Source organism: Onychostoma macrolepis, chromosome 11 (genome assembly GCF_012432095.1).
Source record: "Onychostoma macrolepis isolate SWU-2019 chromosome 11, ASM1243209v1, whole genome shotgun sequence".
Lineage (NCBI taxonomy): Eukaryota > Metazoa > Chordata > Actinopteri > Cypriniformes > Cyprinidae > Onychostoma > Onychostoma macrolepis.
Window position 1 is genome coordinate 28,308,632 of NC_081165.1, and position 14,514 is coordinate 28,323,145.

Here is a 14,514-nt window from a genome sequence, read left to right on the forward strand (position 1 = left end):
GAAAACTGCCCCGCAGCTGACAGACTAGCATTATAACAGCACAATACTCTCACTCATACTAATACTCAGTCAATGGGCTCCCCACACTTTAAGACCAACGAATCTGTAAGATTTGCATGCATATATAGGTGGAATCATTCAGAAAAATTTGAATAATAATATTTTAATATAATTTTTTTCAAACAACATTTTTAATTCAGAAAAATGTGAATATAACATGTATATATGAATATATATATATCCTGCGTTCCTGCGAATATATACAGTATATATTATTTATATATGAATATAATAATAATATATTTTTTAAAATTCAAACAGCAAATTGAGCATATTGCAAATAATGTTTTTTTTCCAAGTCATCTCAGTTTTGTTTTTAATTTTTTTGTACTGACACTAAATAAAATGATCACTAGATAAAGATTTTTAAAAATATTTTTATAAATTGCACTCAAAAACAAAATAATTTATTTTACACACATTTGTGATCACTGGATAAATATTTTTAAAAATCCTTTTATATTTTGCACAATTTAAAAATTTGCAATTTCTAAAAAAAAAAAAAATTTTTATTTAATTTATAACTTAAAAACCTTTGAAATTATGCATTTGAATTTATTTAAATAAATTAAATTGAATTACAATTTTGAATTAAATTGATAAATTTTTGCAAATATAGGTATATAGGTATTTATTTAGCAAATACACACACACACACACACACACATATATATAAAAACTATGAAGCCCATTTCTGCCACAGAAAAAAGTGTATATATATATATATATATATATATATATATATATATATATATATATATATATATATATATATATATATATATATATATATATATATATATATATACACACACACACACACAAACACACAAATTTTTTTCATATATATATATATATATATATATATATATATATATATATTTATACACATATATATACACACACACACATATTTTGCAATTACCTTTTTTTCTGTGGCGAAAACAGGCTTCCATAAAATCTGTTCCTGTACACAATTTAAAAAACTGTACATAGATAAATCCATGATTTTTTAAGATCCTCCTTCATATTTCCAGGTTTTGCATGAACATGGTTAATGAACACGGCAAATTCACATGACCAACTTAAACCCACAGCGAAGTCTGTGTGCAGAAGTTAGAAAACACATTGATTCTTATTGAAGTGACTGGTGCGAAGTGTCCGCACCTTAATGATTATTCATTTGCAAATTTAGCGATTGTTGCACCTATTCCCTTTAAGCAGTGAGAATGTGACCCATGATGCACCTCTGCACACACTCTGATTCACAGATATAATGAACAGAAGTGACCCTGGATTGACAGCTCTGAGCAGTCAAGCCCCTCCTCCCCCCTCTGACACAAAGAGGTGGGTGTGGCTCTGTGATGATTGACAGGTCTCCCGCGGGGCTGCTGTATTTCTGTGGCGTTAAGCTGTAAATCAATGCTGCTGTAAAGTGCTGATCACAGCGTTTGGATCAGGATGCAGCGAGCTGGAGGCGCTACAGACGGACAGCAGAGTCTCAGGGGACACACTCAGTGATCACAACAGACACCCTGATCTGTTCAGACGCAGTAAACGGCTCGGAGAAGAGCTGTCAGAGCGAGTCTGCTTACTGACCGAGTACAACAGACGACACCTAGTGGTGAGAGTCGGACACGAACCAAATACTACAATACTGCCTACTGTTGCTCAAAAAAAAAAAATAAATTATATATATACACACACACACACACACACACACACAAATACACACACAAAAAAATTAAAGATTTTTTATGAAAATGGAAGATATAATAATTCTAAACATTAATAAAAACTATAATAGCACATTAATTATGTGTGTAACAATGCAGTGATAAACATTTCAAACAAGTTATGAACTCAGCAGGGTTATTATTAACTAAAACTAAACCATTAAAACATTTTTGTTATTTTAAATGAGATAAACATTAACTGATGAATAAAATGAATAAAATATTTTAAAAATTATTTTCAGTGAGTAGCCAGGGCAACATTTCAAATTTATCTTTTATTTAAGTTTAAGTACTAAAACTAAAACTGAAATAATTCAGTTAAAACTAAAGAGACATTTAAAATGCAATTGAAAATCTAAAATAACTGAATAACTAAAAATATTCATAAAAACTATAATATAATATTATTTCTCCAGACATCTGTGATCACTTTGTAATTCAGTTCAGTGTAATCTGAACTATCAATTCACGTACAGAAATCATTATATATATATATATATATTTATTCCATGGTCTGTCTAAGTACTGGATTCTGATTGGCTGGCACATTTGCATTAAAACCATTTAATGTGCAGGTAGTTCCAAGTCAGTTTGATCACTGTTCTATATTAATGCACTGCTTTAATTGATGCACACAAACCCACATCATTCGCACACAAACACACAAACACACACACACACACACAAAGAGGTTCTTGGCCTCCACGTCGTGCATTAAAATTGTTTAATGCACAGCTAGTCGTGCATTTATCCCTTACTTATATATATATATATATATAAATAACAACAAATATATAGATAATTATGAACCGAAAAGAAATGAAATATACATAAAAAGCTATTTTTAGTAAACTGCCATGGCAACATTTCTCATTTTTATTTAGTTTAAATTGAAGTACTAAAATGACTAAAACTGAAATTTTAAAAAGTGAAAAATTAATTAGACATTTTAAAAAAGTTTAAAAAAGTTTAAAAAACTTTAAAATTAATGGCAAAATTAAAACTTTCCAAAATAAATGGAAACAAAATAAAACCTAACTTAAAATATTAATAATATAACATAATACAAGATAATATAACATGTTGTATAATATTCTGATCTGAATCAAATGATTGGCAAACCATCATTTCAGATCGGTATAACCATCTAAGCTGGATTCCACCAAAGCTATCCATTTTGACATGTAGGCATTTTTATATTTATGTACACAATGATAATCTTTTACATTTGAATCCTTTAATTTTTCATATTTACAAATGTTTGTGTGCTGCTGCGTCCCTGTGTGTGTAATAAGCAGAGTGTACGTGCGTTGTGGACCCGCTTTAGGCACATATTACTAACACATGCTCTTTAAATAACAAAAATAATATTGCGCCATTGACTTTAGACCAGGTTTCAGTTGGCGAACCCGCTCTGAAGTTCCTATCTTAATCAAATTATTCACGATATGCGAAGTCCCGATATAAATCAAACTCACGATACGGATCCGATTGGAGCGCTTCAAAACCGTGAATCATTTTGCGACGCAAAGGTTTAACTGATTCTGAGTTTGGAAAAGCTCTGTCACTATACATGCTTTTAAAATCATTACAATTGATGTCGAAACTGGAAAATGAATGACTCTTTTGATCTCTTTTTTCTAGTGAATCGCTTGAACTGAACGATCGAAGTCACGAGTTTGAATCAATCGGAACGGTTCCTGTGTAAACGACTCTCTCAGTTGATTCGGTTCGTCTGTTCCTCCGCTTTTCGCGTCTTCACTACTAATAAAATGTCAAACAGATGGTTTATTTATAAGAACACGAGTGTCCTTTATGCTAAACTGTCTGCTATTAGCTGTAAAAGAGTTTCTGAGACTCCTCAAGAAAACTCCATCAATCAAAACCAAACGACATGACAGAGTCGGCTCACTGTTCAGATCACACGAGGCAGAGTGAAGTGCACACGGTGTCAGTCTGTGTGTCTGGTGGCTGATGGGTAACGTCACATCGCTCTGATGCTGCACAGGAAGCCATTTTGTTCCAGATCTGTGGCGTTGTGCAGGAGACAGCAGGTCTGATGAGCAGAAACAGCCTGACCAATGACAGATGAGCCTGCCGGAGAAACACTCAGACACACAGAGACACGACCTCCCGCTTCAACACACACATCCTCGCCGCTCCTCCTCCTCTTTGTCTGTCTGCGCTGCTTTGGGCTGTTGCCGTATTTGCAGCGCTCTGCTTTAAGTGATTTTCCTCTAATCAAGCAGACCATGTGACTCTGTGCATGAGAGCACAAACCTCTCCTCCTGCAGACAGAGAGGAGGAAAGAGCAATAACGAGGTGATGTGTGAGATCGAGAGGCTGCCTTCACACCGCAGCTTCATTTCAACAAGATCCGAAAAAAAAAAAAAAAAAAAAATCACAATTCCATTTTACATTTTCAATTCCAATCTGGGCCACTTTCATATGTCGAAATAAATCAGATGCCATTTTTGTGTGATTTGACATTCATCATAATGTAACGTAATGATACCTCGTATAATATTACATACATACCTTATGTAACGTAATGTAAATGTGGCACATATTACAAAACTGTATTACAGTATTGCAGTGTTAATTCTATTATACTATTAAATTGCTACTATAGTAATAAATTATAGTCATTTATATTAAATTACATTATTATAGTAATTTATAGTAATAGTGTTATAGTAATTTATAAATTGCACTTTAGTGTTATAGTATTACACAGAAAGGTGCAGAAATTTATTTGTATTATATTTATTATATATGTTTTTTTTATTATATTATTTATAATATATATATAATCTTAATATTATATTAAATAATAATACAGATAAATAAAATATTATTCTATTCTATTTTTATCATATGATATAAAAGTAATGTTTTATATCATAAAATTGTTTTGGTGTATATAAATTGAAAAATTTCTTCATTAATTCTCATAAATACAAAATTACATTAAAAATCTAATTATATTAATATTATTTTAATTAATTTTTTTTTTTTTTTTTTTACAATTTAATCATATTTTTTCAAGTAGCAAATTCAGTGTATAATTAAAAATATTAAATTTTTGTCAAGTCAATTTTATTTGACAAAAGTTTATAATCACTGGATAAAAATCCATGAATATCAAATTTGATTTCATGGTGACTTTAAGTCTAGAGTGTTTGTTGCTTTGAACAGTGACAAATGTTCATGCTAACGATGTTATGATAATGTACAATATGATGTTTTACTCATCCATGTCTGACATGAGACATCAAAAAATCGGATTTGAGCAGAAAATCAATGCGTTTGTTGAACGATATTTCATTTGGTTGCTTAAAATTGCAGGTAATGAAGTGCAAAACAGAAAACAGAAAACATGAGATCAGTGTTTTTACACAAACACGCATGTAGATGTGGATTGAGACCACACACACACACACACACACACACGGCTCTCACACGAGGACATCTCATAGACACGAGGGGTCTTATACAGCGGTGATAATGTTTACTATACACTAGCCCTAAATCGAACTCAAACCTGCTGATATCAGAGATCAGAGCTGAAGTCGGTTCACCTGTATTTCCCACAAAACAGTCCAACTGCAGTCCCCACAGACAGAATCTGAGCTTCCACTGAATCACAAAACATAAACTTAACAGCCCATGAAGTCATGAAGCCACAAATCAATCTGAAACCTCACGCAAATCAATAAATCCATACACACTCAGGTGTCAGATTCCCGTTTGACGGACAGGTGCTGAATCGTCTGGATTTACAGCCGCTCCATTCACGTGCTTGAATGAATTTAATGCTTCGTAAAGCTTCATACGAGGAAGGAAATGCTTTACTGAACTTTATAAGAGCTCACTAACACAAAATCAACAGAAATGACTCCTGTAATGTGATGTGTTTCTACATTTACACTAACTGTCTAACTGACTTATCATTTCTTCTGTGTTCAACAGCGTTCAGTGTTTGTATTCAGAGACTGTAAATACTCTAAAATAGTCCTGTGAGACAGAATCAGATCAGGCCTCACGGAAGAGACTCCGTCACGCTGTAAACACAGGAGACATGAGAGGTCTGGAGGGCCCTTTGGCCCCTGAGAGCCTCCGTCTAAGTCAAACACGTTGTCTGTGTTTGGATCACACACATTCCCTGGAAAGATGGAAATGTTTATCTTTCACAAAGAGCGACGCCACACAACACTGGAGGAGCTGAGAAAGTGTTCGAGTCAAATCAGCGAAGACAGACCAAGCTTTAGAAAATGTATAATCCTTTTATCATGTTGATGGGATAATATGCAAATGAAAATATTGGGCAAAATACTTTATTTTTAATTACATTTGAAATATTTTTAGTTTTTACTATTACATGCATTATTTTACATTATGTAACACATATATATAGTAGTTTGACAATATATAGTTTGATGTTATGTTGAAAAACTAATAGGCATAAACTAATGTAAATATTGGGTGAAATATTATTAAACTATTTTCTATCAAAGCTTTTGGTAGGCATTATGTTATGTTATATATGAAATACATAATTTGACATTATCATGCTGATAAGCTAATAAGCAAATTAAAATACTGGGTAAAATGCTTAATTTTTAATTAGGTTTTCGTCAATTCTTTTGGTACTAAATGCATTTTATATATAACTAGTTTGACAATAGATTGATGTTATTTTAATAAGCTAATAAACAAATAAAGTGATAAGCTATTAAACAAGCACATATTTGTGAAATACTTCAATTGTTTTTAGTATTAAATGCATTATGTTATATAACACATTATATATATTACACAACACGAGATTATCAAGTTGATAAACTAATTAGAGCATGTAAATATTGGGGAAAATACTTTATTTTTAATTCGATTCAAAATATTTTGTCAATATTTTTGGTACTAAATGCATTTTATTATATTATGTAACATATATAATAGTTTGACAATATAGTTTAACATTATCATGTTAATAAACTAATAAGAACTTGCAAATATTGGGTAAAATCCTTTTTTTTAAATTATTATTATTAAATGCATTGTGTTATGTATGAGATATACAATAGTTTAACAGTATTTTGACATTACCATGCTGCTAAACTAATAAAAACATGAAAATACTGAGAAGATCAAATTAAATTTGAACTATTTTGTCTATTAAATGCATCATGCTATCCGAACACTTGTTGATTTATATGATAGACGTGGCTGTACTGTAAGCGAGAGCGTCTCTATTTAGTGTCAAACACTCACAAATACCTGCTCTCTTCCACTACAAAACTACAAACACACAAATCGTCTGAGATGTGACAGAAAGCGTGTTTGATGTCGTGTGTGTGTGTGAGCGTCACACGGCAGGGGTCGAGTTTAAAACGCGACGTGACCTTTACCCTCCAATCAAGCCACTCCACAAACCTTTGATTTATCCCTTCATTTCAGTCCCTGCTCTTCCATTTAACAAAACAAACCCCCCAACTCTGAGATTTAGGCCACGGAACGAAGCTGCCGACGCACCCTGGCGGAGAAAACCTCCTAAATGTCAGCAACACAAACCAGCTGTTTGAGCAAATGAAAAGCAGCGTCTTCAAAAGTCAGACGTCAGAAGACGGGCAGCCATGTTTCTGCACCTCTGAACCTGTCCGTATGTCACTGCAGCGAAAGCCTGGAGCTTACCGGGACACGCGCAGCCTCCCACGGACATCTTCTCACATCCCCTTCGCCGGAGCCGCGGCCGAACGCTGGAACGGAGCCGATGAGATTCTCCTGCGCTGCTGCTGCTCACATGGGCGTCTGTTTTCCACACACACACACACACACACACACACACGCAGCAGCTCTGAGAGCCAGAGAGGGAGGAGAGAGTGGAAACACAGAGAGAGAGAGAGAGAGAGAGAGGGAAAGGTTAAAAAAAGAACAAGCACAAAGGAATGAGAGCAGAGAGACGGAGCCGCTCGCTCTCATTAGTGTGCGGAGAGCAGCGCTGCTGGAGAGAGACGCACGTAATCTCTGTGCGCTGGACTGCGCTTCTTTGGCTTTTGTAGTTCAATATAAGTGTCATTTATGGTTTAATCAGTTTTCAGCTCAAAGGCATATGGATCACTGTTTACATCACCATTATCAAGAAGCATCTAATTAATCGTCTAATTCAGGGGGTTTCATGAAATATGATCATCGTCACATGAAAGACCCCCGTGCTGAAACGTACAAGGCATCTATATAGTTTCTTGTATGAACTTTCAATTATACTGTGAAAAAATGTATATTATAAATATGTCTAAAATATTATTGGGAAAATATTTAGCTTCTATGAAGTTACTGTTAGCTATTTATTTATGTATTTTAATAGAATTTTTATGCATTTGCTTTTTTATTACATTTTTAAATTATTCATGAATTAATTTTTTTTCTTGTTTAATCTTTTTTGTTTGTTAGAATTCTTTAATTTAATTTGTAATTTTTATTTATTTATTCACTTATTCTAATTTAATTTTTATGTTTATTTGATTTTTTTGCATATTTATTACTTAAATTCTTATTTATTACTTAATCTTTTTATTTCTTATAAATGTTTATTTAATTATTATATAACTTATTTTAATCTTCTTTATTATATAATAATTTATACATAATTTTATTTATTTACATATTTTAATCACATTTTTATGTTTTTGTTTATTTCTATAAATTTTTAAATAATTTATATATTTTTTTATTACTTGTTTATTTTTCATATATGTTTATTTATTATTGATTTACTTTTTAAATTTAATTGTTTTGTGCATTTTCTACACCAAATTTTCCACGGACCCTCTAACACTCCCTTGCAGCCCCCAATTCCTAATTAATTTGATCTAATTAACTTCCTGGTATGCCGGAAATGAATCTAACGAATCAATTAAATTGCCTTCCAATATTTTCCACAAAATGAAGACAATCCAAAAACATAATTATGGAGTAAATCAGTGGACAGACTCAGTGTCAAGTTAAGAGAAATCAGTTCAAGCATTTTTAGTTTGAATTTTTGATAGTCATAATCACCATTACTAATTTTAAAAAAATCAGTGATTTACACACCATTTGATCTTATATGCTATAGTATTTGTGAAGTCAATCATTTCTCATCTGATGTTTTTGGAGGCGACGCTGCTCTCGCTTTCTCAGACAAAATACCTCTGGCTCTGTTCCAAATCCTAGTGAGCTGCCTATAGAGGTGGCATTGTAAGGCATTGTGAAGCACAGTCATGTTGCCCTCTAAGATGCCTGCTTTTGCTCACATGAAAGCAATCAGTCACACTAGACTCCATTCACTTCTGTTCTTGAAGAAACACAAGCTCATGCGACAAAAATGTCTTCGTCTGCAATGTATCAGCAGAGAGAGAGAGAGAGAGAGAGAGAGAGAGAGAGAGAGAGAGGATAGATGGGGGCGAGTGGCTTGTTACCGTCACAGGTTGCCTCTCTCTCTCTCTTATTACTGTTCATCTCTCCGAAATCACCATTTCCCTCCCTGTCTCATCCATTCATCCCGTCGGTGTCACAGAGCAGCACTGACCTCAGCAGCTCTACAGGTCATCACAGAGGTCACGGCTGTTTTACCTGCAGATGTTCACCTCTGACCCCTCCAATTCACTAATCCTGCCGTTACTGAGCAGTACGACCTTAGCAACCGTCTGCCAGATGATCAGACAAGCTTGTGTTATTTTCCCGTGTAAGTCTATGGAAGCGCTCATTAAACATTATAAACCTCCTTCATTACTAACGGAGGGATTAATTAATACAGCTGCGCAAAATACATCGGCACTGAAACCTTCACAGCTCAGCAGCTGAAACATTATTAAACAAAGCCATATGAAAGACAAAAGAGAGAAGAGAAGAGAAGAGAAGAGAAGAGAAGAGAAGAGAAGAGAAGAGAAGAGAAGAGGTAAATGCACATATATGTATGTATCAGGGATGTGGACTTGACTCAGACTCGAGTCCCAAATTTGATGACTTTTGACTCGACTCGACATAATTAAAGAAGACTTGAGACTCGACTTAGACTCTGACAGCAATGACTCGAGACTTGACTTGGATTTGAGTCCATTTCGTGCTTTAAATTTAATGGAGGTTTAAATAAAATAAAATGCACATGCAATTAAAATATGTAACTGACTGAACAAAAACAGTGGAGATCTGACAAAAAACATGTGCATTTTATTTTATTTAAACCTCCATTAAATGTAAAGTTAATCCGTAATCGAGATTTAAATCTGAGTTTTATTTTATGGTGCAACAGGATTAAAGTTAATCTAAAGGCTACTTAAATCCAGGATGAAAATGATGGGTTAAAATGTAAACCTGCTTATTTTTAAAAGGTTTAAAGTTTGGTGCAACAGAATTATTAGATAAACCTTGATTTAATCTAGATTTAAAATTAATCATTGCAAACAATTTAGCTATATTTGGAGGAAAATAAAGCGGCAATAGGCCTAATGATCATTTAAAATATAATTTGAAGAAGTGTTTCTTTCACAAAATGAGCATTGTGTATATAACTATGAAATATACTCAACTGTTCTGCCTCTTCACCAGGCACTCATTTCACTTTTATTTCTTTGGGGATAAATAACTGAATTCACGTGTTGTAAATCAGTCCGTATATAGCGCTCTAAATTTAGCGATCAACTATGCATATTATAAACTTAACATTTAATGTACAACATTTTGTCTACTCTTAGTTATAAAGGATGGTAGCACAGCATTTTCTTCATGAGTTTGTCTGCATGTTTCCTCTCACATGTAAAGTATGGTAGCAGTTATTTCTTCTGGTTGTTTGAAAGCGGTTCTTTCTGTGTTTCTGCTCTCGTTTTTAAATCTGTTTCATTGAGGTTCCAAATAATGGCTCATTGGTTTAGATATAACACCTAGAAGCATATATTCTTCTTATGCACACATGCAAAGTATTGCAGCTTCATTTTCTATGAAATTCTGTTGTCTTTACTATTCTGTTACTAATAAAATAGTTTTTTTCACTGCTTGTATTTTGGCACAATCCCTAAATAAACTTGAGTAGTTTTACTAAGGGCACCCATATCACATAAAATTAAACTAAAACATATTCTACCCGACATCCTGATATAAATTACTATAAATTTGATGTGGCAATTAATACTGAGACACTAATTTGAGCAAAGAGCACTAATGACTTGTTTAAGACTTGAAGCTAAAAGTTGAGGACTTGCAACTCGACTTGGACTTGCCTGTCTTGATTTACACACACACACACACACACACACACACATATATATATATATATATATATATATATATATATATATATAAAACAATTATTTTTAAGTAAAACAATAATTTCCCATTTATTTTGTATGTTTCTCAGAAGTCACTGGGGCTGGGAGGTAAAAATAAAATAAAAATATTAGTTAATAAAGAAATACTATTTAATAATATAATAATACATTTTAATTAAATATTAAAGATAAAAATTATTATAAATGTTAATTACGCATTTATTTTTGGTCTGTCTTTCAGTGTTGTCGGGATTCAGCGGCCACTAGGGCTGGGGGCAATCAATCAATCAATCAATCAATATATAAATAAGAAATATTAATTAATAAATAAATGTTTAAAATATTAAAATAAAAATATTTGAAAATATTGAAATTAATTTAAATTACAAATATTAATTTCCCATATGTCCTGCTTGTGCACAAATACAAACATTTAAATATTAATTTTTTAGTTAAACATATAAATTAGCACACAAACACAAGTATATATATACTAAACTAGAAATAAAAAATGTTTTAAAAATATTAAAATGTATTTTTAATTACAAATATGAATTTCCCCCTTGTGCAGTTTGTGCACACAAACACAAGCTCTGTCTGTCTTCAGCAGTCACTAGGGCTGGGGGACAAAAAACTAAAATAAATACAGCGGGTAAAATAAGTGTTGAACGCGTCACCATTTTTCTCAGTAAATATATTTCTAAAGGTGCTGTTGACATGATATTTTCACCAGATGTCTTTAACAACCCAAGCAATCCATACATACAAAGAAAACAAAACAAGCAAGTTCAGAAATGAAGTTGTGTAATAAAACAGAACGACACAGAGAAAAAGTATTGAACACATGAAGAAAGGAAAGCCAAGACACCAGCTGAAATCTCTCAGTAATTAAAGCAATCCTGCCCCTCGTCAGTGGAAATAAATATTAGCTGCTTCAGTACCAACAGCTACAGAACCAGGATGATGAAGATGAAACAAGGGTGACGCTGATCCCAAACACAGCCAAGCAAACTCTGGTTTCAGAGAAAGAAAATAAAGCTGCTAGAACGGCCAGACAATCACCTGACTTCAATCCAATAGAAAATAAGAACTAAAGGTCAGAGTTCATAGAAGAGACCCACAGAAATCACAGCTGAGCAATGCATGCCACTAGTTTCTCCTGCAGGAGCGTCTTCAAGCTGTCATTACCAACAAAGGCTTTTGTAAATAAATTTCAGCAGTTCAATACTTTTTCTCTGTGTCATTCCATTTTATTAAACATAACTTCATTTCTGAACTTGTTTGTTTTGTTTTCTTTGTATGTATGGATTGCTTGGGTTGTTAAAGACATCTGGTGAAAATTTCATGACAACAGCACCTTTAGAAATATATTTCCTGAGAAAAATGGTGGCGTGTTCAATACTTATTTTACCCGCTGTATATGCTAAAAATAAGAATTTATAAATTTTTCAATAAAATATAAAAATTGATTTTTAGTTAAAAAATATGCATTTTCCACCCTGCCAGTGGCGACAGCAGTCTCTCAGCTCCTCCGTCTGTCTGTCTGTCAGTCAGTGCTGCTGGAGTTAGAGACAGAGGAATGGAGCCCATTACAGGAGAGAGAGAGAGAGAGACAGCAGTGTCACCATGGCAATGTGGCAGATCACATGTGCAGGATCACATACGCACATAAACACATGCGTGTTCGCCCTTGACAGACAACCAGCTAAACAACAGCTCAATGTAACCGGAGCCAGAACACAACCGATCTGTGAAGCCTGTTAATTAGAAACGCTGTGATTGGCTCTTGGTTTATCTGATTGAGGAGAGCACTGATATGATCATAACTGCCCCGTCGGGGGTATTTTGATTTTAATGTGCAGATTTGTAAAGTGTCATCAGAACCGCACATTGCGTCGGAGATCTCAAGACGCAGTCATGTTTTCTGCTGAATAATTAGCTTCATATAAAACAAAAGTCAAGGGTACAACCTCATTTAAGGTTTTTCACACAGCCGAGTTAAAGCTGCTCAAAATACAGTGTCACGACGCAACGCTGCATAAAAGCCAGACTAAATTGTGCCTGTTCTGACCTCTAGGAGTATACGGTTGTAATTGCTGTATAAATGCCGCCTCTGAGCAGCATTGAGAAATGCATCCCGTTTTCAAGTGAATTATCAAGTTACATTTACATGAGCAGAAATTACCAAAATATAAAGACTTGAGAATTAAGGAAATTAATTTTGTCTTGTTCCGATAACATATTTGTTTTCACTTGCTTTAAGCATAAACATCTCTAAATGTGTCATTTCTTATTTTTTAATAGTTTATTAGACTTTTCTTATTATTTATTTTATAATATTTTTTAATTATTTATTAGATATTTTATCTGATATTGGCTATCTAATGTTCATCTGCTCTAGATTACCTGTGCCGTATGTAATGCTCAGTTAAGCATTAAAAACATTAACAATTTAATAAATGTAATCTCAAAATGAAAATCCTTTTTTTTTTTGGATGGCTAAATTTATTTGTAGAATTTAAAATAATTGATTTTAGTTTTTAGTCTGCTTTTTTATTTATTAATTAAGTTTTTTTTTTTTTTTTTTAAATAACTATAACATGAAAATAATAACCATCTTATCTATATTAATCTGACTGAATATCAGTGCATCCCTCATGGTTTTGATGTCAGAGTCATGAAGATTTCTGAGTAATTTTTGCAGTTTAATTACCTAATAATATATCTTAGTAAAATGATATTGAAATGATCCAAACATATAATGCAATGCTGATTGAGAGATGAAGAAATAAGCGCTCCTCAGAAGATGTGAGATGAAGATCATTCCTCCGCTGAGGAACAGTGAAAGTAAAGCTTCTGGAAAGATCCTGATGATCAGATTTGAGACGCACTGATGTTTCTAGAAAATGATTGATGGAGAATCAAGTAAAGCTGAGCTGCTTCAGTCCAGTAAGTGTTCATCTGGAGACATGACTGCAGTTATTCTTAAGTGTAAATTTGGCTTTAAGTATCTGGAAATGTGTGTGTGTGTGTGTGTGTGTGTGGTGCTGTACCTCTACAGCTGTGATCTTTTTCGAAGCCGGTTGTGTCTCCTGTGTCACTGTCAGGTCTCAGCTCTCAGTTTCTCTGCACACATGTTAATGTTCTCCTCTTCTGAGAGACGAACAGTGAGTATGAAGACAGAAAAAGACTGTTTTCTTTTATATTTGTGTTCTCTGCTCTCTCTCTCTCTCTCTCTCTCTCTCGCTCTCGCTCTCTCAGGCTGATCTGGGATCAGATGATTGCACCACCACACATGACGGAGCAGCTTTTAGCGCTGTAGTAACCAGGCTGGCGTCCTGCTGCCAACGGCTGATGGGGTGTCAGGTTAAAGGTCAGGGGTCCTGTGTGTTGACTAATGCGCTCTGCGGACC

The 14,514-nt window shown here is 33.5% G+C and overlaps 1 protein-coding gene across 2 annotated transcripts in view; it reads right to left on the bottom strand.

The window, feature by feature from the left end:
* ldb1b (LIM-domain binding 1b) overlaps nucleotides 1–14,514 on the bottom strand; it is a 38,579-nt gene that overhangs the window by 22,092 nt on the left and 1,973 nt on the right. Inside the window, exons 2-3 of one of the 2 annotated variants that reach the window (XM_058791546.1) lie at nucleotides 14,155–14,505; nucleotides 7,491–7,607 (exon numbers count right to left, since the gene is read on the bottom strand). In XM_058791546.1, the coding sequence (XP_058647529.1) occupies nucleotides 7,491–7,518 (28 nt within the window). In that variant the 5' untranslated portion in view covers nucleotides 7,519–7,607; nucleotides 14,155–14,505. Of the gene's footprint in view, nucleotides 1–7,490; nucleotides 7,654–14,154; nucleotides 14,506–14,514 lie in introns of both variants that reach the window. The other variant, XM_058791545.1, reaches the window with a different exon arrangement.